Here is a 27,139-nt window from a genome sequence, read left to right as displayed (position 1 = left end):
GAATTTATTAAGTAAGAAATGAGCACACTACGTAAATATCTGTCCATGGAATGCTAACGGTGTTCTTCTTCTTCTTAATTGGCGTAGACACCACTTACGCGATTATAGCCGAGTTAACAACAGCGCGCCAGTCGTTTCTGCTTTTCGCTACGTGGCGCCAATTGGATATTCCAAGCGTAGCCAGGTCCTTCTCCCCTTGGTCTTTCCAACGGAGTGGAGGTGTTCCTCTTCCTCTGCTTCCCCCGGCGGGTACTGCGTCGAATACTTTCAGAGCTGGAGTGTTTTCATCCATCCGGACAACATGACCTAGCCAGCGTAGCCGCTGTCTTTGAATTCGCTGAACTATGTCAATATTATCGTATATCTCGTACAGCTCATCGTTCCATCGAATGCGGTATTCGCCGTGGCTAACGCGCAAAGGACCATAAATCTTTCGCAGAACTTTTCTCTCGAAAACTCGCAACGTCGACTCATCCGTTGTTGACATCGTCCAAGACTCTGCACCATATAGCAGGACGAGAATTATGAGTGACTTATAGAGTTTGGTTTTTGTTTGACGAGAGAGGACTTTGCTTCTCAATTGCCTACTCAGTCCGAAGTAGCAACTGTTGGCAAGAGTTATCCTGCGTTGGATTTCTAGGCTGACATTGTTGGTGGTGTTAATGCTGATTCCAAGATAGACGAAATTATCTACAACTTCAAAGTTATGACTGTCAATAGTGACGTGAGTGCCAAGTCGCGAGTGCGACGACTGTTTGTTTGATGACAAGAGATATTTCGTCTTGCCCTCGTTCACTGCCAGACCCACTTGTTTTGCTTCCTTGTCCAGTCTGGAGAAAGCAGAACTAACGACGCGGGTGTTAAGGCCGATGATATCAATATCATCGGCATACGCCAGCAGCTGTACACTCTATTTAGTTCTGCGGCTCGAACTATTTTCTCCAGAAGCACGTTGAAAAAGTCGCACGATAGGGAATCGCCTTGTCTGAAACCTCGTTTGGTATCGAACGGCTCGGAGAGGTCCTTCCCGATTCTGACGGAGCTTTTGGTGTTGCTAAACGTCAGCTTACACAGCCGTATTAGTTCTGCGGGGATGGAGGCCTCTTATGGTAAATCAAAAACGTTTTACCTTGCGAATTGCATAAAACCTTGGAGTCAATTTAGAGTTAAAGTAGCAGACTTCATATCAAAAGAACGAGTATTAAGGGTTGGTGTACCTCAGGGTGGCTTGCTAGACCCAATAATATATAAATTATTGCCGGTTAAATTGAAACGGCTAAAAAATTTGCATTTTTTTTGGTCAAGATGACCTTTATTGTTAATTGTTCTGCTAAGACTAAATTACGATTTCAATTATCAATTATTTATAACTTAAAAATTGCTTATGCTAGCACTATTGATTTATTTATTTGTGTCTCGTTATTCCGCGTGTGCCGGATGTTGATTTGTTAATTGCTCGACAATTGTTGCATTATTGTTGGTCAGCATTAGTTCCTGGCTGTAGTTTATACTGCGCGTGCCGGATGTTGATTGGTATATTGTTTATCCAGCATTATTCTATTTATCGCAATTAACTTTAATGTTGCTAACTTATACAGTGGACCAATAAAGTTCACATACATACACATACAGTTCTATAAAATTACGAGATGTTTATTTGTTGCAAAATTAATAAATTTTGTAGTTTTTTTCTATCCATTTCAAGATACGTATATTTAACATTAAATATAGCATACCAAAAATTTTTTTTTACACAAATAAAAAAATTAATGCTGAAGCTTAAAATGCGCCTAATTCATATCAAAAAAGTTTACATACACCAATGATTACACTGTGGAACACTTTTGGGATTATTGTCTGGGTGATGGTACTAGGTCAGTAAAGTAAAACCCTCAAAGGGCTTGGCGTTCGTATGTGTCAATTTTTTTATGACCTTTTAAATTTTTTCCTTATCTTGATGTTTTTTCGCTTAGTTGTAACATTTTGGCAAAAACGTAGTTTAACACAACTCGCGAACCACTATTATCTATTTTTCCAATCCATTAGATGGTTGTAGCAGCTTTTACACACTATATTTGGTACCCAATTTTCGTTGACTATAATATTTTGGGAATAAGGAAAAAATTTAAAAGGTCATAAAAAAAACTGACACATACGAACGCTAAACCCTTTGAAGGTTTTACTATACTGACCTAGTAACATCACCCTGACTTGGAATTTCTCACCCCCCAGATTAGCTGTTGTACTGTGAAATTTTAAAGGTCAAAAAAAAAAAGTAAGGAAGAGCTAAGTTCGGGTGTCACCGAACATTTTATACTCTCGCATGATAAAGTGATAATCGAGATTTCATTATCCGTCATTTACATATTTTTTTATTTCGCTGTAAAATTAATTAGATTAGATCAATTTGTGTACTTTGAGTATTGAATTGTATTTTCATTTCCTAATGTATATATTATACAGAGAAGGCATCAGATGGAACTCAAAATAGCGTTATATTGGAAGAAGGCGTGGTTGTGAACCGATTTCACCCATATTTCGTACATGTTATCAGGGTGTTAAGAAAATATTACATACCGAATTTCATTGAAATCCGTCGAGTAGCTCCTGAGATATGGTTTTTGGTTCATAAGTGGGCGACGCCACGCCCATTTTCAATTTTAAAAAAAGGGCTGGGTGTAGTCCTTCTGCCATTTCTTCCGTAAAATTTAGTGGTTCTGACGTTTTTTGTTAGTCGGTTAACGCACTTTTAGTGATTTTCAACATAACCTTTGTATGGGAGGTGGGCGTGGTTATTATGCGATTTCTTCCATTTTTGAATTGTATATGGAAATGCCTGAAGGAAACGACTCTATATAGTTTGGTTGACATAGCTATAGTAGTTTCCGAGATATGTACAAAAAACTTAGTAGGGGGCGGGGCCACGCCCACTTTTCCAAAAAAGTTACGTCCAAATATGCCCCTCCCTAATGCGATCCTTTGTGCCAAATTTCACTTTAATATCTTTATTTATGGCTTAGTTATGACACTTTATAGGTTTTCGGTTTCCGCCATTTTGTGGGCGTGACAGTGGGCCGATTTTGCCCATCTTCGAACTTAACCTGCTTATGGAGCCAAGGAATACGTGTATCAAGTTTCATCATGATATCTCAATTTTTACTCAAGTTACAGCTTGCAAGGACGGACAGACGGACGGACGGACAGACAGACATCCGGATTTCAACTCTACTCGTCACCCTGATCCATTTGGTATATATAATCCTATATCTGACTCTTTTAGTTTTAGGACTTACAAACAACCGTTATGTGAACAAAACAATAATGCTCTCCTTAGCAACTTTGTTGCGAGAGTATAAAAATTTAGACTGATTTCATGAACTTATGCCTTTGCTCAAATATACTCGAAAACATGTTTTTAAAAAATTATATGAAGACAACTGCCTCAATGATCGATATGTTCGGCTAATTCTTGCTCGTATATTATATTAGTATTATAAGCAAAATCATTATATGTGACCTGGTCTACGGAAAGAGGGCTTAGGTGTCAAAAAATCAATTTTCACTTTTTAGTTGATTCGGATGGAAGATGAACGACGTACATTTATTAATAGCAACCGAAGGTATAAGCAATCGTATTTTTTCGGGTGGATTATGTAAATTCGTCCTAAGGAGTTAGTTGAGAACACACCTGGATGTCAATCTATTGGTTGGCCTTGTTTTCTGCGTACCTCGGCGATGCATTCCATGCATAATATCAAGGCATTTCCAAATAGAGTAATGTGCTCACAAACGAATCACTGATGCAAGTTGAGAAAACCTCGTCAATGTATTCTCTGGGTTGAAAACACTCTTTAGCCATTCTCCAAATGAACTGCGAAACGCACAACAGTCGGAAAAGTCGATTTCACCAAACTACAATATCAAACATTGGCATGAGTTTTGAATGTGAATTAGACAATAGTGGCGAATATGGTACGATCCATATGTTGTCGACTTCGATATTCACTACTCTAAGTTGAATGGTAAATGTTCTTCCATTGTCGTCTGATGAGCTACGACGATAGAGTGGATATCCATCATTTCCAGTTTGCGTTTCCGAAAGAAAAGCACGTGGATAGTGTTTCGTGCATTTATTGTCAGACATACAAACCGAAGTGCGATTGTGGTGTCCGTAAGGTTCATGCACCATATTGGTTTTCATCACTTCGTAGAATAATGGATCTTTCTCTGCATGAGGAATTTCCGCAGAAATGATTTCATCAATTTGATCTCATCCACCATTCAAAGAAGAATGTGTGCGTGCGGCAAACCTCTTTTTTGAAGCTCAACAGAGTACATCCAGCATCTGACTGCACCATACTTGTATATACATACGTTGCTTCAAGATAAAGTCCATCAAACATCGTAGCTGTTGTTGGAAAAGTCTTGCTGTATTATCGTGATGATCGCTTGCTGATTGACAGCGATCCATAATTCCACACATATGTCATCGCATGCTGGGAGTCTCATGTAGTTCATGTGTCTTGGGCGGCCATACGTTGATGGCAAAAAGAACGCCGACCGATATTAGCGCGATGTCTTCGTTGCTTCGTAACAAATTTCAATCTGTAATTGATCACTTCGGTTGAAACACACATAAAGTTTTCACTGAATAATTTTCAATAATTTTTCTTTTAAATAGCCGGAATAGAAAAGCAAGCGACCGAAATTGAACGATTCAAATAATTTACAAATCAAAATATTGAAAAACAAAAACAAAAAATAATTGTATGAAAAGTCACTTTTTGGAAATTTCCAATTTTTCGACTTTCCCTTATGAAAAGTATATGGTTTTTTTTTATATCTAACCCTTTCCAGATCCACAGCGAACAACTTCTGATGTCATGGGGATTGGTTCCGCCGTTCTCGAGCGTTAGCGTTACTAACACACAAACAATCAATTTTACTTACATATGTATGTACATACATATGTATGTATATACAAAATAAAACGTTTGTATGGGAAAAAGAAAAGGGCTGTTTTTAGGGGTTTTGCGGCAACTTTCGTAATTTTTTCTTACATAAGAACCTTCTCCTAATAATAGCAAATACAACAAAAAAAAATCAGCCAAATCGGTTCAGCCATTCACGCGTGGTGCCGTGACAACGAAAACGGTTTCATTTTAATATATAAGAACTACAGAAGTAAAACCAATTATTTTAAAAACGGCAACAGGTAAAGTTGTTCTAGACAAAGTGTAGGAAATAGCTGCTTTTACTAAACATAATTTAAAATTCTATGTGTATACATTTTCTGAAAATTACGAAGGACTTTTAGGTTTTGATATACTTAAGAAACTGAATTCGAAAATTAATTTAAAAAATATGACTATTGTGGCAACCCTAGTGAGTGATGACAACTGGCAGCACCACCGATGCGAATGGAAAACGAGCGAGGAGCGAGTAGAGTAATAACGAGGGTCATCGAGTGCGCAGTTAATATAGTAGAGTCATCGAGTGCACAGTGAATTCATACGCTATTACCCTGCGAACTACGGCTACCCGCTTGAGACAAATATTCCAATACAACTACACATTTTTTCTCTATATACTAACACCAACGCACATTTTCGGGTTATTTTTTGTTTACCTAAATGCGATGAAAAAAAGTTTCTTTCATCTCTTGATTTATTTGAATGAGTGCGAAGGAGAAAACATTATTGTCAATAGTGACAAAAGAAAATCCCAAAAAGGGTAATAAAAAAACGATTGAAAGACGCATGTCATTCGTGATCGTACTATCGTAAAGGAGGCTCGTACAACAAGAAGGTAAGTGAATGATTTTTTTTAAATAATTTGCAAATAATTACTTCATTTGTTTTTACGGCATTGGAATTAGAAGCTGCAGCAATATCATCAGAAGCAGCAAATATAAATTGTTAAGTAAGTATGTGAGAAAAAGTGTGTGTTGTTTGAAATTGGATTGCGCAGTTCAATATAATACGCAAAAATAATTACATATGTACATAAGCATGTATTTTATGCGTTTAAGGCGGCCTGCACAATCCAATATAATATGTGAAAGCAAAAGTTTGCTTTATATTTTAAATAATCAGATAATATTATTCTTTTATTTCAGATATTATTATGATTTTTATTTAATTATTCTTTCTTTTCAGATTTTATCACTATTTTTATTTAATTAATCTTTGCTTTCAGAGTAAATTCTATTTGTATTTAATATATTTTATTCTTTCAGATAATATTAATCTTTTTTTTCAGATATTATTATCATTTTATACAATTCATCTTCTTCAATGTAATTATTATTTATTTTCAGGTATTAATAATCTTTATTTTATTTTCAGGTATTTTTCTTTTATAATATTTTTCCACTCTTTTATTTTCAGGTTTTAATAACCTTTATTTTATTTACAGGAATTTTTGTTTTATAATATTTTCCACTCTTTTATTTTCAGGTTTTAAAAATTCTTTTCTTTATTTAATCTTTTTTCAAATATTAAATATTTTTTAAATTAAAAATATTTTTATTTATATAAATTGTAATAAATTTTTTTGTAAACATATAAAAAATAAAATAAAATAAAAATTTTGAAAATTAAAAAGTTTAGTTTGAAATTTTAAGAAATTTTAAAAGTAGGAATCAAAAAATGCAACCCTGCATCAGCTGTTTAAAATGCAACCCTGTATCAGCTATTTAAAAAGCGAAAATGCAACCCTGCATCAGCCGTCGATTGGGGATATTAGAGCAGGACAGATATACTTTTTTATATGACACTGCTGAATGAGCGCAACAAAGATGTATGATCACATGTATACGTACGTGAGTAGGTAAAATATCTGCCAGGCTTAAGAAACATTCTATATGTTTACCACCACGTTTACCACCATGTTACCCGCTAATTATCTGGTGTTTTACCCGCTTATGGTTGGCAGGGTATATATTATATTACACAATACTGATACATTGAATATATGAAAATACTGAAACTATACTGTGTATTATTTGGAAGGCAATATAGTGGCGACGAGGATGGGATAACAAAAAAGAAAAAAATAAACGAATCGGAAAGGGTGGAGAGAATTTTTTTTTTTGCAAATAACTGCGCAATTCAGCGAGTCAAAAAAAAGCAACAGGTAGTGTGTGAGAGCGACTGAATTTTGCCTGCGCAAGTGCGAGTGCGCGAAGAAAACTTAAAGAAGAGAAAATTCGGCATTGAATTGCATAGGCATTAAATTGCATAGGCATTAAATTGCCAGTTGAAGAGAATCTAAATAATAAAGAGAAAATTCGGCGTAAAATTGCATAGGCATTAAATTGCAAAGTGAAGAAATTTGAGAAGAGAGAAAATTTGGCATTAAATTGCATATACATACAAACATAAAGGCTTAATTATACTAAGAAAATGATGAATCCCAGTGTGGCACCATTTCTATGCGACGTGATGGACAAGTCGATAATCCGAACAGAGTGAGAAAAATGGCTTCGATCGTTTACGCTGTACTTAGAAGGAGAAGACATTACCACTGCGTCTAAGAAAAGAAGTAAACTGCTACACCTTGGCGGCGCTCAATTACAAGAAGTCGCGTATAATATCCCAGACGCGCTGGTAGAAGGAAAAGAAGGTGTAGATCCATATGAGGTGTGCGTGGGTAAATTGACACAACATTTCTCTCCAAAGAGGAACTCGACGTTCGAACGACATCTATTTAGGTCCCTGAAACCAATGGAAGGGGAAACCCTAAATAAATTCATTTTAAAACTAAGAGGTCAAGCTGCTAAATGTCAATTCGGTAAGACCGAGAAAGAAGTTATAGAAACGAATATAAAAGATAAACTCATCGATGTGTGGGCACCAATAGATTTGAAAAAACGACTCCTGGAAAAAGAACATGATTTAACGCAGGTGGTTGAAATGTGTCAGATACCCGAATCAATAAAAAGCCAAACGACAACAATGGTTTCTGACGTAGTGCCACTAAACGTAAACAAAATCGCTAACAAAACTAAGTTTGATACTGCTGAATGCGATAGATGCGGGCGTAAAGGGCATACGAGTAATGACTTTAACTGCCCGGCTAAGAATGCTAAATGCAATAAATGTATGCTACAGGGTCATTTTGCAGTGAGTTGTAAAACAAAAAGGGTCAAACGTGAGCACGGAAGTGGTAGTTATGATAACCTGAAACGGCGGCGCATGGCAGCATCTAGAGTGCGCTGCATAAATGATGAGGGTGAGATGAGATCTGAAGAAATGCGGGAGTTCGACTGTTTTAAAATTGATGATGATATGAGCGATGAGAGGATTAGATGCTCTGTTGGTGGCCGAACGATTGACATGGTAATAGATTCTGGGTCTCGATTTAATTTAATAAGTGAAGGAGATTGGTCGGAGTTACGAAACGGACAGGCCGTAGTGTGGAACATCCGGTCCCACTCTCCAAATCAATTCAAAGCGTATGCCGCGGATAAGCTTTTGAAAGTGTTGCAGGTATTTGACGCGCCAATCGCTACAGCTCATACAGAACTGATTGCTACCTTTTATGTTATTGAAAAGGGAAGTCAATCACTCTTAGGGCGGGACTCAGCAGTAAAACTTAATGCTTTGAGAGTAGGGTTAAATGTCCATCGAATTGAAGATAAAGAGCCATTTCCAAAAATTAAAAACATTAAAGTTAGTTTAGCAATAGATTGTAGTATCCGGCCAGTCCAGCAACCAATAAGACGCATTCCGATTGCATTAGAGACGAAAGTGGCGGAAAAGATTGATGAAGCATTACACCAAGACATAATCGAGCGAGTTCCAGGGCCAAGCTCGTGGATATCGCCGGTGGTCATAGTATTTAAACCTAATGGGGACGTGAGGCTATGCATTGATATGAGGCGCGCAAATGAGGCCATACTACGTGAAAACTACCCTTTACCCACCTTCGACTCCTTCATGACAAAAAAACGCATACCATCAAATCGAACTCGATGAGGCCAGCCGAGAAATAACGACGTTTATCACACACAAAGGGCTATTCCGGTACAAAAGGTTAATGTTCGGGGTAAATTCGGCACCTGAGATTTTCCAATGCATAATGGAAGAGTTGTTATCACCTTGCAAGAACTTTCTCAATTATATCGACGATGTCATCATATTCGGAAGCTCGGAACAAGAACATGACGAAGCAGTAAGGGACGTTATGCGAATATTTAATGCGAATGGTGTCGTACTAAACACAGGTAAATGCGCCTGGAAAGTGAAGGAGCTAAAGTTTCTGGGGCACATGTTATCGGAACAGGGGTTCACTGCCGATCCAGAGAAAGTAAAATTAATCGGGGAATTTCGAGCTCCAAAGACCAAAGACGAGGTAAGAAGTTTCCTAGGCCTAGTTACGTACATAGGGAAATTTATACCAAAATTAGCTGATATTACTGAGCCTTTGAGGAGTCTCCTAAAATCAAGTAGCACTTTCATCTGGAGTCACAATCAAGAACAGGCATTTAAAAAACTAAAAACTTATCTAGCGGAAATACCCAACTTAGCATTCTTCGATCCAAAGAACAGAACGCGCGTAATAGCTGATGCCAGCCCAATAGCCTTAGGAGCAGTCTTAATTCAATTCGACAGCGGTGGGGATCCGAAGATAATCACATACGCTAGCAAAAGTCTCTCAGACGTTGAAAAAAGATATTCGCAAACAGAGAAAGAAAGCTTGGCTTTAGTGTGGGCAGTAGAGAAATTTTATTATTATTTAGCAGGATTACAATTCGAATTGGTCACAGACCACAAACCCCTTGAAGCTATTTTTAAACCGACATCCAAGCCATCTGCCAGAATTGAACGTTGGCTTCTACGACTGCAAGCTTTCAAATTTAAAGTAATTTATCGTGCTGGAAGGGAAAACATAGCGGACCCCTTATCGAGACTAGTCAAGTTTTCGAGTAGTGACATATTCGACAGCAACTGTGAAGATAATGTTTTCCAAATCGTGTGTAGTTCCGTGCCAGCAACTCTTACAGTAACCGTCATTGATAAAAAAAAGTACAGGGGATGATCATATATCTGATGCAATCACTCACATAAGTAACAACTCGTGGAGCTCGGGAACATCCAATATATATTATCCGTTTCGACTAGAACTTTAGGTGCGAGGCAATATACTCCTGCGTGGGAGACGCATTGTGATTCCCGAATCTCTACGGCAAAGAGTACTGGAACTCGCACACGAAGGGCACCCAGGGGAGTCGGCGATGAAAAGACGACTAAGAGCAAAGACACAGATTCCCCGACGGACCATGGCAATGTGAGGCAACGGATTTATTAGGTCCTCTTCCCAATGGCGAATATGTACTCGTATTGATCGACTATTTCTCGCGCTATCAAGAGGTTGTGTTCTTAAGGAAAATAAGTTCCGAAGCTGTTATAAAATCATTGAAAGACATCTTCTCTAGACTAGGGTTACCTAAATCCTTGCGTACTGACAATGGGAGGCAATATGTGAGCAATGAGTTTAAAGAATTCTGTAGAGGGAATAACATCGAGCTAGTCACAACACCGCCGTCCTGGCCTCAAGCTAACGGAGAGGTCGAGAATATAAATCGATCACTAGTAAAGCGATTGAAAATTGCCCACTCTAACAAGGTGAACTATAAGTCAGAGATACAGAAATACTTAATGATGTACAATGTGACACCTCACAGCACAACCGGGGCTACACCAACGGAATTAATGTTCAATCGGACCATTCTTGACAAGATCCCAGACATACGTGATCTAACACAAGAAATCGGTGATTCGTCGGCAAGAGACTTGGACTGCATAAATAAACATAAGGGGAAAGAGAAGACTGATGCAGCCAGAAGGGCGAAAAGCTCGGACATAGGAGTTGGGGATATTGTGCTTTTGAAAAACGTTATATTCCCGCACAAGTTAACACCAAATTTCAATGCAACCGAATACGTTGTGGTTAAAAGCAAGGCGATGAGGTACAGCTTTCAGGCGATGGTAAGGTGCTGCGGAGGAACATCAGCCATGTTAAGAAAATTCCCTCCGCTAACCAACAACCAGCCAGTGAGTCAGAGAAAGCACCAGAAACATTGTTACATCCACCAATTGAACAACATTCAACACTATCCAGAAATTCAGGCGCGGAGGAGACAGGAACGTCACAAGGGTCACTACGTGCTGAGTCAGCGGCTAAGGTCACATCACCACCTACAAACGTGTTCACCGGCGACCAACCATCAGCTCAGCGAGAAGGGATTAAGTTGAAGCTAAAAAAAATAGGAGGGATGTGGCAACCCTAGTGAGTGATGACAACTGGCAGCACCACCGATGCGAATGGAAAACGAGCGAGGAGCGAGTAGAGTAATAACGAGGGTCATCGAGTGCGCAGTGAATACATACGCTATTATATATTATATTACACAATACTGATACATTGAATATATGAAAATACTGAAACTATACTGTGTATTATTTGGAAGGCAATACAACTATTAGTTTAAGTGGAAAGCTTTATTCATTTTGTAATAAAAATGATTCGGTACATCACTTTAGCAGTAATTTAAATGTTATGAATGATGACAACGATGAAACTAAATTTAGACTAAACCACTTAAATATTGAGGAATATAAAGAGATCAAAGGCCTATTAACAAAATTTAGCCACATTTTTTATAAGGAAGGAAATCAATTAACTTTCACCCACAAATTAAAACATAAAGTCAAAACCATGCACGAAGATCCTATCTACGTAAAGTCTTACCGTACTCTGCACCGCTGTGGGTTGTACCTAAGAAACCGGATCAATCAGGGAAGGAGAAATGGAGAATAGTTTTCGACTTTCGTAAGTTAAATACAATAACGATAGACGATAGGTACCCGATCCCGAACATGGATGAAATCTTAGACAAGTTAGGTAAATGTATGTACTTCCCTACCTTGGATTTAGCTCAGGGTTTCCACCAAATCGAGATGGACCCTGCTGACAGAAAGAAAACAGCATTTTCTACCCAAGGAGGGCATTACGAGTTCTTGCGTATGCCATTTGGGCTGAAAAATGCCCCAGCTACATTCCAAAGGCTGATGAACACAGTATTGGAAGGGTTAATTGACAAAAATTGCATGGTGTACCTAGACGATATTGTGGTGTTTAGCACGTCACTTCAGGAGCATATCGAATCGCTCGATAAAGTTTTCCAAAGACTGTCTGATGCTAACCTTAAAGTACAGCTTGCCAAGTGTGAGTTTTTAAAACATGAAACAGAGTTTTTGGGGCACGTAGTAACCCCATCAGGCATAAAGCCAAACCCGAATAAAATTAAGGCGATTTAGATTATCCTATACCCCAAACGGAAAAAGAGATCAAACAGTTTTTGGGTTTGGCGGGTTTTTATCGCAAATTCATTAAAAACTTTGCAAAAATTACCAAACCGCTAACGAACTGTTTGAAAAAAGGTAACAGGATAAATGCTCAAGATAAAGAGTATTTAAATGCCGTTGACACCATTAAAATTTTGATAACTGAGGATCTTATATTAGTGTACCCAAATAATGAAAAACTATTAACGCTAACTACAGACGCTTCTAACGTGGCCTTGGGTGCAGTGTTAAGTCAACAAAGTCACCCAATTTGCCTTGCAAGTCGCACTCTGAATGAGCATGAGCTTCATTACTCTACTACAGAAAAAGAGCTGTTAGCAATGGTTTGGGCCACTAAATATTTTAGACCATATTTGTATGGTAGGAAGTTTACTAGCAACAGCGATCATAGACCACTTCAATGGTTGCTTAACTTAAAGGAGCCAAATGCAAAACTGCAAAGATGGAAGATACGCCTCAATGAGTATGATTTCGACTTGAAATACATCCCGGGCAGAGAAAATCACGTTGCGGATGCGTTATCACGCATAAAAATAGAGGAATGCAATGCTGAGGAAGATGAAATCGCCTCAAATTGTGCAACCACTCATGCGGCTCAGGAAGATAACGAAAGTTATATCCAGATAACAGAAAGGCCGTTAAATTTATTTAAAAATCAAGTAAAGCTTATAAAGGGAAATGAAAAGCTGTGAAACGCTAAAAATATTTAGTAACAATCTTGTTTTGATAACTTAAAAAGAATTAACGCCAGAATACATAAAAGAAATCGTTAAAACCTATCTCTTAAAGAAAAAAACCGTTATATACATGCCAAATGATATCGACTTTCTACAGTTCCAAGATATTTATGAAAGCTTGATAACTAGTAGCAGAAATAGAACTTATAGGACAAATAAAGAATTAAAAAATATTTTAGAATATTCTGATTTCAAATCCATTGTTACAGAAATCCATTTAAATGGACTACACCAGGGGATAGAAAAGGTAGCAAAATATTTTAAAGAAAACTATTATTACCCAAACTACCTCAAAGAAATTTCAAATATTATCAATAGTTGCGAGCTTTGTAATCACTGTAAAAGTGACCACATTGCAAACAAACTACCATTCAAAGTTACGCCTACGATATATGAAATCAGAGAAAAATATGTTATAGACTTTTGGAAGTAGAACAATGAATTTTATTTGACTTGTATTGATTTATTTTCGAAATTTGCCATGGTAGAGAACGTAAAATCATTAAATTGGCTTGAAAGTAAAAGAGCGCTACTGAAAGTATTTAATACTATGGGACCCGCTAAGATTATGACAGTTGACCAAGACCAAGGCCTAAATAATATGAACATCAGAACAGTGGTGTGATAAATTAAACATAAAATTTGAAGTAACAACAGGCAAAACAGGCATAGGCGATATCGAGCATTTGCATAAAATCCTCAATGAGAAATTGAGAATAATAAATACGTCGGAAGACAAAGAATTTAAATATTTAGAAATAGAACAAGTAATTTTTACCTATAATCACACAATTATTTATTCGACAACTAACGAAATTCCATTTAAGATATTTGTTAATAAAGAGCCGCCAAAAAATTACCCGCAAAAAGTCAAAGAAAAGAGAATTGAAAATATTAATAAATACAGGCAAGAAAAAGATATTGATACTAATTTCGTAAATGCGGAAAATTCAAGGAAAAGATTAAATAAGATATGTAATCCATTTAGACAAGTAAGATTGTTAAAAACAGAAGAAGATGGGGATCATCATATTATCAAGTTTAAAAACCAAAAAGTCAGAAAGTATAAAAACCAGTTTAAAAGGAAAAAGAAAAAATATTGAGGAAATTAAATTTGTTTATTAATTTAGCTTTTTTTGTTGTATTATTATGTATTATCTAAATCACTTAACTATATTAGTAAATCATCTTTTCCTAGTTATCTACAAAAAATAGTATACTAAAAATTATTGTAGGCAGTTTTCTAAAGTACGATTATATTTAAAACTAAATAACAAAATTGATTTAGAACAAATATGTATTAAATCTAAACGTAAGTACTTTAATTAAGAAATATATCCCCTTTTAAAGTTGGGAGGAGTGACATATATACGTATATATGTCGACTACATATGTACGTGTGTAACTCAACTCCTAAACGCCTCTCTCACACTACGCCTCTTATACTCAGAGATAGGAGCTCATAGTGTGCGTGGCGAATAAGCAGGCATGGGCAAAGTCTTAGCAGGTGCTAAAAGAGCGTAAGCTATCGTATACGTACACAGACCGATTGTCACTAACACGCACAAGCGAAGAGCGTAAAACGAGCACTTACGATGGAACAAAGCGATGTTAAAATCAGTCTGCAATCGGAAGTTGAACTGAGCAGGTTGATGCACACGAGTTTGGAAAAATATTGATGAAAATAAATATCCTATTTTAAAAAACGAAATTTATAAGTTGTACTCAATGTTTGGAACCACATATATTTGCGAATCTGCGTTTTCTGCTATGGTATACATAAAGAATTCCTATAGAACAAGGCTTTCAGATAAACATTTAGAAGACCTGCTTAGAATAAAGGTAGCAAATTTTGATATAAATTATGACGACCTTCTTAAATTTATTACAGAATGAACTCTTTTTTTTTTGACACTCGGATAATTGTTTGAAATTAACTGACCTCTTGAAATGTGTATTCATAATATTTCATATTATAATAGCTTTCATTTTCTAATAGCTCAATGACTCATACAGAATTCAATTTGCACCTTCTCTATGTTTTTAAGTTCTCTGGTCTAGTAGAAGTGAGTTTGAAGTAGAGCTAAAAAATAATAATAAAATGGAAATTGACGATATCTCAAAATTTCTAGTAGAAAAAATAAAAGAAAATAAATATTTGCTCGAAAAAAGTCAGTTACGAAGTATAAAAAGTAAAAAAAAAAACAAGCAATAGAAATATGTGTGAAGGAAATTTGGCAAAAATTTGGAATTGAACTGTCGGAGAAAAACGTTATAAAAAAAATAGCAAACATGAAATGCCGGGTTAAAAGTAAAATAGACATAAATGAAACAGGCAATAAAAAGATTATTTTAAAAAACTGGGGAGCAGAATTATCCTTACTGCTTTGTTCTGATTGTAATCCCTCAACAAACAAACTTCCTGGTAAGTGCACCGTTATCAAATTTATTTGTTTATTCCAATTTTGTTGTTGATTTCGCTCTTCGTTTATTTTTTTACAGTTCATCTTTTTCTTGGAAGCAATGGCGACAACTATACGCTGTCTGTCAATACATTAGAAGAGACATCAGCAACAACAACATCAGAAACAAAAACAACAGCAACATCTGCAGCAAAACAGCAAAGAAAGCGCCGTTGCACTGATAGCGACGATCGAACTGTAATTTTTTTTTATTTTAGCTTACATTTTGCTATATGTTGTTTATTTTTGAAGGTTAACAAAAAGTCAACAACAGTTTTGAGTCGTTATGAGACTGATGAGATAAGGCAGTTAAATTTTCAAAGTCTGCAAAGGCTTGTTTTGTTAAAGCAAAACAAAGTTATTTCCGCAAAATTACAGATTTTGCAAGAAAAACTTGGGGAAAGAGGGTTGGAGTTCCATGAATAATTACATTTATTAATATATTATTAATTGTTATTATATTTTTGTGCATTTAATATTTTAATTCGTTAAATAGTAAATTACATTAATTTTGTTTTTGTATAAAAAAGTGGATTTTATTAATGTTAATTGTTTTTATAAACCAATTTATAATTTATAAATATTCTTTTATTTTATTTTTATTACAAACTAATTTGATAATAAATTTGCGATCATCCACCTTTTGTTTTTTCCAGCTTCTGAAATTCTTGCTGTTTGTTGTTCGATATAATTTCCTAATTACCATACATCATTATTGTTGTAATCGTCATTGATTAGAATGTAATCGTCTCTTAAAAATTTAGCTATGTTATGTAAAATGAAACAACTAGCTATTACGTGAGGCGCCAGCTCTGTCGATACACGAATTTTGTATTGAAGTATCGAAAATCTTGGAATGGTGTCATTAGCCATGGACATATCCCATAGCCCTCATCCCCGAGAAGTAATGCATCGTTTGTTACATTTTGCATTATCCTATATACATACCTCGCTGTTTCGTAGGATGCGTGAATCATGAACTGAGCCAGGCCAGGATATGTCAACTCTTGTAAAAAGTTCTTTTCCATCACAAGTTACCTGCACATTTATAGAGTGGAAGCCTTTTCTACAAATATACTCATCGCTTTGATTTGTGGTTTTTTTATTTTTATATGAGTACAATCAATCACTCCAATTGCAAATGGAAATAAATAATTTGCTTGCCATTTCCTTTGAGCATCTTTTATTTTATCTGCATCTTTCGGGAATTTTATCCACTCGCTTGCTTTGGAAGATATAAGTTTCGCAACTTCCGCAATAGTTCGCGACACAGTTGATTGATGGACACCAATATCTGTGGCTATACCATTTTGGAATCCAGGATCTGCACAAAATCTTAAATACAGTCGAATTTTATCAATGTTGCTGAGGGCACCACCACGTGTTTCTTCCGACTCCTCAAAAAAATAATTAGCCAACCAGCAGATGCTAATATCATCAAACCTATGTATGTATTTTCATTTTATCATTAATTATATAAACAATTAATAATTAAGAATATAAACCTGTATAATTTTTTATCCTCACTTGCTAAACTTGTTTTACGCTGTTGATAACATTTTGTATTTCTTTGTGGCACAAAATATTCAGCCATGATTCCTTTTTAGTGTACGCGAGTCAACTATAGGCAGCCTCAACAAAATTTGAGCAAGAGCTCACTAAAAAGAGCAAAAGCTTGTTTTTATGCATATGAAAGTGAGCACAAGCTTATCGAACTTACTTCCAAGAATGATAGAATACAAGATTACGACGACCGCCATTACGAAACATCATAGTTCCGTGTTGAGAAGAACAAGAGTGAAAAACTGTCAAATGGCTTGCAAATTGTAAACAGAAAAATAAACACTTTTGTAAATTCGCAAAATATTATTAATCCTTTCGATTTTAATGAAAAGGTTTAGTGAAGCGATTGAATATTGTTGAGTGAAAAGATTTGAATCATTTCGAAAGAAATATATCGGCCTATTGATAATAAAATTGTCTATTAAGTTGTGATTCAAATGGAGAAGACGTTTCTTGTGTTGTATATAAATATATACATATATTATAAGTTCAGATGTGTGAAATTATGATAAAAGAATTGTGAAATTATTAATTTAGTATTAAATATATCATTTCTTTTGCAAAATAACACCCATTTTTTGGCAACTTTTAAATCGGCCGGAAACTGAAAAAACTCGTTTTCGATCCTTTAATTGCATAATAATTATTACAACAAGCCACTGCACATTTCATTTTAAAAAATTAATATATTTATGCTTAGAAATTTAAATAAATACAACAGTACACTTACACTGGTTTTCTTCATTTGAACAATTTCCACACATGCTACTCTATTCATTGTGGATGTGCCTAAAACTAATTATATACATGTTTTCTCGCAACAATATTCTAAACATTCCACTGAAAGTTTTCCTGCAAAGACGAATGAATTAATATTATTTTGGGAATTTCAAAAAGTGTTTACTTTTCTGTTTACAATTTGTATGCATTTCTATGCTTGTTTTTCTCAACGCAAAACTGTTACGTCACGAAATTGTTGAACAATGTATTTGTTTTTGTAAGAATTGTCAAGAGCTAAACCGAAAAAAAACTAACTTTAAACTAGTGTCGTAATCTTGTATTCTATCATTCTTGCTTACTTCGAACATAGTTCAAACTGAGCATGAGGAGTTCAAACCTGAGCAGTGAGTAAAAGCAAATACATCAAATTTTATTATGCATACGACAAGCACCTTTTACTCAAAAAATCGGGTCAGAGCAAAAGCTCACGTTTTATGCATGGGACTCATTGTCACCCCTTCCCGCCGCTGTACAGCTTCGCCTTCAAACCAGTGTAAATATGTATGTTTGTGTGTCAGCTTGCATACATTGCGAGCCGCGTAAAAATATTTCAGAATTACAAAATATTTTTTACATTCCTTGACAAATACAGTCAATTCCGGTTATGTGCCACAATCTAAGATACAGATTTTTGTGGTTTGTTAAAAATAAAAATATCATATGACACATAAGCGAGTGCGGATACTTAAGCAAGTGGTACTTAAAACAATAATTTCTAAGTTTTTTTCAATAATCAAACCGTGAGATGCAGCAAGTTAACAGGGATGATTTGCATTTAAGCGGAGTACTACTTAACCGGGATTCACTGTACACAAAAATCAGAAGAATATTGAATATTTTCTTTGAAAAATTTCTTGACTTGAAATTAGACAAATAAACTATGTTGTCAATTTTATTCTAATATTTTTTAATACTTATATTTGCGAGGTTGTCACTTTTTCCTTCTCAAACATTTCAGAAATATATTCAATTTACGATTTTTAGCTTATGAAATCGTCGCGAAAAGACGCTTGCAGGCAAGGCATGGTCGGGGAGAGGTGTATGGAATTGGTTTATGAATGTATCGAATTTGCTTTTTGAAAGTGCGTTTGCGTTCATGAATGAAAATTTTGTTGTTGTGTAATTTACTGTAAATTTTGACATCGGCCATATTGATTTCTGATGCGATTTGAGACGATTGTTGTTCTTTTAGAACAATATTTGTAATTTTTGGGGTGACATATCAACATGTGAACGCATATCAGAATGTATGTTGTGTAAGCATTGTTTGTGTGGGAATGTCATACGCACATATTTACATGTGTACGCATATATGTAAATACCCTGTAGTTCGGCTGGTGTCAAGCGATTACCAGAGCGCGAATTCTACTAGCGATTTCATGCATTACCGCATAATGCAACGAGGCATCGAATCTGAAAGAAACCCACCCCTAAAAAGGGAAACTCAATGCGTATATGAAATTGCAATAACAACAATGTGCGAGCAGGTCAAAATTCAACAGAAATTTAGTGTCCCGAACTATTCCTGCAGAAATTCGCAGGAATTGTAGTTCGATCGATCGGTCTGCCGTTGTCATTTTTACACTAAATTGTTTAGATCTTGAGTGTCAATTGTAGTTGAAGAGCAGTCGAAAAATGTCAATAAAGAACAGACATTCCTTAAATAAAAATAATTTATTTTAGTGTTGTTAGTGAAAAAATTAAAGTCGAATAAAAAATAAAAAAGTGAAGTGTAAAGTAATTTATAAGGTATACATTAATACCATAATAATCAATCAATATAATATTAACGTTAAAAAATTTTGCAAGTGAAATAAAACAAATAATAATAATAAAGAAGTTATAATAATAAAAAATAAAAACAAATGAAGGTAGCTAAGAAAATTGTAGGTAGGAGACCGCACCCAAAACGAATTAAAAAGACTTGCTACATTCAAGTATATGCAGAAAAGGCATGTAAATGCGAAGATAAGGAAGCTTTAAAGACTTTCTTCGAAGGTAAAGTATAAGCTGCCATCAAGTATATTCCTCTTTTCATTCATATATATTTTTTATTTCTAGAACTGATGGAAAGAAAAATGAGCCAAATTTCTGCACAGTACCAAGTGCTCCTAGAAGAAGTAGCGCAGCAGAAAGTCCTCATTCAGCAGCTTCTGAAAGAACGCACCGACGACTCATCGATAATGAGAGAATTTCCTATTAAAAACAAAACAGATTTGGGCCGAATTAATGAAAATATAGAAGTTCGCGGAAGGAAGAACTAAGTAATATTTTTTCTTTCGATTTCCTTATTTAAAATACGTTTCAGTAAATTTCGATTTTTTTTTTTATTTTTACCGTTTCAACCCTTTACTTTCTTGCAGATCAAATGTATGATTCAAATTCTCCAGGGTTCTGGAGTAGTGAAAAACCTGAAAAATATTATAACAGACGAATTGGCCATGCAGTACAATATTGATGGAGTGTTGGGCAAAGATTCGCTCAAAGGCTTTACAAATATTTTCGACGCCCTTATTGGTAAGAACAGGACAAGCTTTTTAATTAAAACAGTTAATAACAAATATATTTTAATTATTTTAGAGTCCATTCCTACCGGGATAGACGCTGGATCCCCTTCAGCGCCAAAAATACGCGTAATAAAAAAAAATCATTTAGTAAATAAAGAAAATAAATGATTAATAAATAACAATTTAATGTAAGATAGTACATATTTTAAAAATAATAAGTAAGAAAATAAATTAAAAAATACATATGTATAATTGAATTTACATAGCTAGGGATTCTGTATTAGCGATTCACTTACGATTTTGGAACTAGTCATTTCACCAATGACTGGTAATGCAGCGTCGCACCGCTCGATTACCCTCGTAGGACATTGCAATGTAAAAATCGTTAGTTAAATAACATTGCGAGTAATCGGGCTTGAACTGGTTCTAATGATTAGGAATTAGTCATATCGTTAGCTCTTCCCCGATGGTACCGAACTACAGGGTATGTGTGATGATGTTTTAGACGATTGTTGTTTTTGTTGAACAATATTTGAAGTTTTTGCGACCGACATATTTACATTTGTATACAGATATGTATATATGTACTTAGGTTTGTGTGGGGATTATTTGTGTGGGAATGTCATACGCATCAGAGAGCTGCAACGATCACAATTTTTTCAATCATACCCGATCATTGACTCGGATTTTTTGTGACGCAAAACTTTGCTTCAACAAAAATGAATGATCGTAAGCAAGCGAGCTCAAAGCGAACATTCAGGTTCAATCACTGTTGCTTGTTTCGTAATGATTTTGTTCGATCGAAAGCCTTGTGTGAGCAGCAAAGAATGTTCGAGAATGTTGCTTGCATTCAGCTCGATCACAATCATACTGTTTAGTCATACCGGGTGGCTCGATGGAATCATTGCTCATTTTAAATTTATTATTTTAATTGATATATAAAATGTATGCCTCAATTATTATATAGTAGTCCAAAAATGTGAATTCTTATTTTTCCCAGAAATACATTTGTAAAAAAAGACCTTTATCCTTTGTTATTATCTTATTTTTCCCAAAAATATATTTGAAAAAAAAGGATCTTTATCCTTTTTCTATTTTCAACATAAAAGATTTAAGGAGTTCAAGAGCTCAAAACGTGCGCTACATCAGCTACCTACACTACGCCTTTGCGCAAATGATTATACAAGGTATGTCGCAAAAGAAACAGAACTTTTTAAATATAACTGTTTCCTATTGGTGGGTGTATAAAATAAAAACTTTGATCTCTTGTTGACATTTCGTAAAAAATGTAAGACAATTGCATAACTACAATCGATGTTATCGATCAAAAAGTGACAGCAGCTTTTGGTCATCGGTCGTAAAATGCATATAAATTCATATAAAGACAATGCTGATTTGTTTTTACGATTCCGAGGGTATTGTACACCGAGAGTTCATCCCACCTGGCCAAACGATTAATGCTGTGTTTTACCTTGGTGTTATGAAAAGTCTTTTGTGATGTATTCGTCGTGCTCGACCACAATACCGTGATATCCAAAAGGCGACGACCGATATTCTCAAGAGCATTCCGAAAAATGACCTTAAACACTCATTTGAAATGCTAATTGACCGGGCTAAACGTTGTATCGAATCACAAGGAAACTACTTTGAATAAAAAAAATATAACTTTTGAAAAATATTAATTTTTTTTTGTTTTTTAACAGTCCTGTTTCTTTTGCGACAGAACTTGTATATATTATATTATGATATGGAAATATTATAACTTAAAAAAGAAATAGGCTCGGACCATGTTCAGTTGATAGCTTATTGTTTTTAAATTAATTTTTTAAAAGTTTTAGCGATTAAGATTGAGACCAGAAAATAAACCTTCTTTTAATTTTAAGTTTTTGTTGATCTAAATGAAGAAGTGATTAAAATTTGAAATTTGTGTTCCCTAATATTTTAAGGATTACCATTGTTTATTAATTTTAAGCATTAATTGAATTGCATCGTTAGACTTGATCGTCTTTTTCTGTACAATCATTTCCAATCATCATAACGGAACCTAAAAATCAGTTTGAATCAGTAAGCAGAGCAATCAAATCAATTGATCGAACTCCTTCGTTTTGAGAACGAAACTCGATCGAACAATTTTGTAGAGAACCTCTGTGTTAAGTTGTGACCGTTTTGAGCGAGGCTGATCAAACTGAATCGATCATACTCAATGCAGGTCTCTGATACGCATGTAAGTACATATAGAGCAGCGCGCGCATATTACATTACTGATAAATTATAGTACTTACATACATATCTGCAGGATAGATGCGTATGAAAGTTTTAAATGATAAAAGGTGTGATTTACTATGTAGTAAATATATTATTGTTGTAATATATTCGGTTTTTTAGGGTATTATGATATATTTCATATATATATAGCATATATATGCATACATATGAAATTATATTACATTATTAAAGATAAGAAATATTTAAAAAGTAGCTCATTTGCCCATTAACTACAAATATTGTTTGGAGAATTGCATAATTTGATAATAGTGTTATCAATTTTGCATGAATTCAAAAAAATTCGCAAAATTATATTCATATCAATTAATATGATAGCATGTAAAAGTATTAAAATATGAGCCAAAAGAAATATTTCTGAGCATAATTTTCACTGAATTCTCAGCTCTGTTCACTAATTTCTGTTAAAATTTCCTCTGCCGAGCCAAAAGTGGTGAATTCCACTAATTGTACAAACTCAAATATGGAGAAATAATTTTCATGACTCAACACATATTTTTAAGTTTAAAATTTTGTTAGAAATAAACAAGATAATTTGAAAATGGTTTATACCTGCAACACAGCCTCGCTATCAGACAAAAACCCCTTGTATATGGATAAATGCCACCTCTATAAAAGCTGAACGTGCGGTCGTTCGACTACGCAGCAGTCGTATGCGGAAGTAAAAAAATCTTGCTAGAGTGTATTGTCTATACTGAACGTATATACTTAAAAATCGTATAGCAAGTAATTTAACCCAAAATTGAATTTTTTTTTCAAAATAAACAATATTTTTTTCAACACTAAATCCATTTTTTTAAATTTTTCAGTAAATAATATAATATATTGTAACTTTTAACTAACCAAACAGCTTAACGCCTCAAGTAATTCTTATAATTTTTCAATTACATTTTTATAAATTTTAAGCAAATAATTTGGTACTGTTTGACTTTTTTTTCATTTTAAAATGCCCAAGAGATCTAGATCTCAACTTTCTAGAAATCGCTATAGCGCGAATAATAACAAAAACAAAATTTTTTTGTGGATGCACCAGGGCACTGGCAAGACGTTTCTTGCAAATTTAATACTTGCTAAAATAAGACAATCAGGGAAGATCGCGTTAGCAGTTGAATGCACCATGAGCCATAAAACACATATGGAAGCCGTGGGCAGAACATTAAAAGACCTTAAAAACTCCTTTTTTCTCATGGGCGGAATAACTTTTGTATTTTCTGGAAATTTCCAACAGACTCTTCCTGTCATAAACTCTGTCGCCCTAATGGACTTCGATTGAAAATATAAAATTACGGACGAATATAAGAGCTCATCGTAATGGAATCACCTATGGTGATTTTCACAGCAACTGCTTATATCGGGTGATTTTTTAAGAGCTTGATAACTTTTTTTAAAAAAAAAACGCATAAAATTTCCAAAATCTCATCGGTTCTTTATTTGAAACGTTAGATTGGTTCATGACATTTACTTTTTGAAGATAATTTCATTTAAATTTTGACCGCGGCTGCGTCTTAGGTGGTCCATTCGGAAAGTCCAATTTTGGGCAACTTTTTCGAGCATTTCGGCCGGAATAGCCCGAATTTCTTCGGAAATGTTGTCTTCCAAAGCTGGAATAGTTGCTGGCTTATTTCTGTAGACTTTAGACTTGACGTAGCCCCACAAAAATAGTCTAAAGGCGTTAAATCGCATGATCTTGGTGGCCAACTTACGGGTCCATTTCTTGAGATGAATTGTTCTCCGAAGTTTTCCCTCAAAATGGCCATAGAATCGCGAGCTGTGTGGCATGTAGCGCCATCTTGTTGAAACCACATGTCAACCAAGTTCAGTTCTTCCATTTTTGGCAACAAAAAGTTTGTTAGCATCGAACGATAGCGATCGCCATTCACCGTAACGTTGTGTCCAACAGCATCTTTGAAAAAATACGGTCCAATGATTCCACCAGCGTACAAACCACACCAAACAGTGCATTTTTCGGGATGCATGGGCAGTTTCTCTTCTGTACGCACTGTACGCATTCGTGTGGTTGGTTTAATGTCCAATAAAGTAAACTGAGTGCGAAACTTGGTCACAATCGCATTAATTGTTTGCTCACTTGGTCGATTATGTAGACCATAAATCGGACGTAAAGCGCGAAACACATTTCGAACCGAACACTGATTTTGGTAATAAAATTCAATAATTTGCAAGCGTTGCTCGTTAGTAAGTCTATTCATGATGAAATGTCAAAGCATACTGAGCATCTTTCTCTTTGACACCATGTCTGAAATCCCACGTGATCTGTCAAATACTAATGCATGAAAATCCTAACCTCAAAAAAATCACCCGATACTTGGAATTTTCCCATTCCAAATGCAAGCAGTAATTGAATTATATTCTTCTGGACATTTTAATAGATGCATATACCCTGACATCGATAATTTGCACGAAAAGGAATTTCATTGATTATGTTCTAGGGCAATAGTGTCACCCAGGAGTGAAAGTGTCAATGAAATGAAAAATATTTAAATGTCTGAAAAAAAAAATTCACGATGGACACCGTGACTAATATCGAAGACGCGGTCCGTTATCATCTTTCGGTCTAAATACAAACAATTCCTAAGGCCAAACTTTCGAATTAGTAGGGGTTGACCTATGAAAAATCAAATATCGTTTACAAGGAAGATCAGACTCAATAAATTATTTTACAGGAGCAGAGAAAGTAAAATATATAGTAAAGGCCTTTTTTTCAAAAATTAAAAAAAATAATAATAATAATACAAAAAAATATACTTTAAGCTTCGAATTTCTTTCATTTTACTCATTTTTAATGACCCCACGCAAAAACGAGAAAAGACAAGTATGTGAGGGAGAGTGTGCATCAAATTATAACTTTTGAAGTGATTGTTTAATACCCTTGTGAAGACGGGGCGGGCTGCTAGTGTTAAACGAAAATAAAAAATTGATAACGAAATAGTACTAATTGATAACTCAAGCATGGATTCAGAAATATGAGTAATAGAAACATTATTAAAACTATTAATGATAAACAATAATAGAATAAAACAAGTAAGGAGCGCTACGTTCGGATGCAACCGAACATTTGCAACTTACAAGAATCAAAGCCAGGGAAATACTTTATGGTGTAAAACGTCAACTTGAGGATCGAAATCCATGAAATTTTACATATTAATCTATATACATATATAAAAATCCGGATATATACGTCGCCGAACTAATCATAAACGCGCCCTGCGATTTCAACCAAACTTATACACTACGTAGGCAGTGGCCCATATATGGTTTATATGAAGTTTGGTTGAAATCCGATAACGCATGTGTGTGCGGTGCGTATGTGAAGTGAGTGTGGTTTTGCCGCAGGCATTTTTTGTACCGCATACAGCATTCATTAGTATTGAATACATTTTGGTCGTTTGTGGATTGGAGAGCATTGCACGGAGTGATGCAAATAGCAATTTGTTATCATTTCTCTTTTCTCTTTGGACGTCATTGGTGATTCATCTTATCATAATCGATTTTTGAAAATATTATTTTCTTCGCATTTTTTGGTGAGTATTTTGTTGAAAATAAATTAATTTTCGTTCTAATCATCGTTTTAATTTGAATATTTTGTTAAAAAAAATTAAAAAAAACAATGATTAATGAGATAAAAATCGATTAAAAACAAGTGTTCTGATTGTTACAAGTGCATCATATGATTTTGTGACATAATCTCAAATTTGATATTTTGTGAAAAAAATTAAAAAATTGAGTGAATTTTTTTTGTTTAATGTCCGATCAGTGAGGTAAAAATTACTTGGATTTTTTGGCACATTTTTAATTGAATTTTGTCACATTTTCAGCAGATTTTCGTGTCTTTTCGTCACGTTTTGGCGCTTTTCGAGTGCAGACGATCTCGAACGTTTCATTTTCGCTTCCGAACGGTAAGACAAATATCATTTCGATTTTTTGGCCAATTTTTAATTGAATTTTGACACATTTGCAGCATATTTTTAACAATTTTCGTGTCTTTTCGTGACTTTTTGGTGCTTTTCGAGTCCAGAATTTGCTGGATTTTATCAATTTATTACTGAAGTTTTTTATTATCTTTTGTTTAGTTTCTTCTAAAAATGCCACGAAGAGCAAGAGCTGACATTGGACGTCGGTCGCGTAGAACGTAAAATAGATCAAACGAAAGGGAAAATCAATCGCAAGAACAGCGATAACAAGAGATTGCAAATACAAGGGAACATGTTGCAAGATCGCGTTCAGATCGTAGGCCGACAAGTATTAATCAAAATGTTCAAAGGCATGCCGCACAAATCACGCAATTGATTACAGTTTGCATAAGTTTGTGGTGATTGGTGGAATGAACAAAGTATGCCAACATTGTAATGCACTGAAATTTCATAATGAAACACCTGGAATGTGTTGTGCCAGTGGCAAAGTAAGATTACCAGAAT

At 34.9% G+C, this 27,139-nt stretch overlaps 2 protein-coding genes across 2 annotated transcripts in view; one reads left to right on the top strand and one right to left on the bottom strand.

Moving 5' to 3' along the window:
- LOC120781434 overlaps positions 1-27,139 on the top strand; it is a 71,768-nt gene that overhangs the window by 23,881 nt on the left and 20,748 nt on the right. The window lies entirely within an intron of this gene.
- On the bottom strand, positions 16,209-17,338 carry LOC120781435 (putative nuclease HARBI1). Its single transcript, XM_040113655.1, has 2 exons — positions 17,079-17,338; positions 16,209-17,016 (listed from the first exon to the last, which is right to left on the bottom strand). Exons 1-2 carry the CDS (start codon positions 17,165-17,167, stop codon positions 16,620-16,622), a joined length of 486 nt encoding a protein of 161 aa, XP_039969589.1. The 5' UTR covers positions 17,168-17,338; the 3' UTR covers positions 16,209-16,619.

This window comes from Bactrocera tryoni, unplaced genomic scaffold (assembly GCF_016617805.1).
Source record: "Bactrocera tryoni isolate S06 unplaced genomic scaffold, CSIRO_BtryS06_freeze2 scaffold_7, whole genome shotgun sequence".
In the NCBI taxonomy this organism is placed as follows: domain Eukaryota; kingdom Metazoa; phylum Arthropoda; class Insecta; order Diptera; family Tephritidae; genus Bactrocera; species Bactrocera tryoni.
This window is presented reverse-complemented; position numbering and strand designations above follow the sequence as displayed.

Bases quoted from the DNA above. Each gene is read 5' to 3' on its own strand.
- LOC120781435 (XM_040113655.1), bottom strand. From the start codon at position 17,167: ATGGCTGAATATTTTGTGCCACAAAGAAATACAAAATGTTATCAACAG. The intron at 17,017-17,078 runs GTTTATATTCTT...ATACATACATAG, and splicing joins GAGGATAAAAAATTATACAG to GTTTGATGATATTAGCATCT.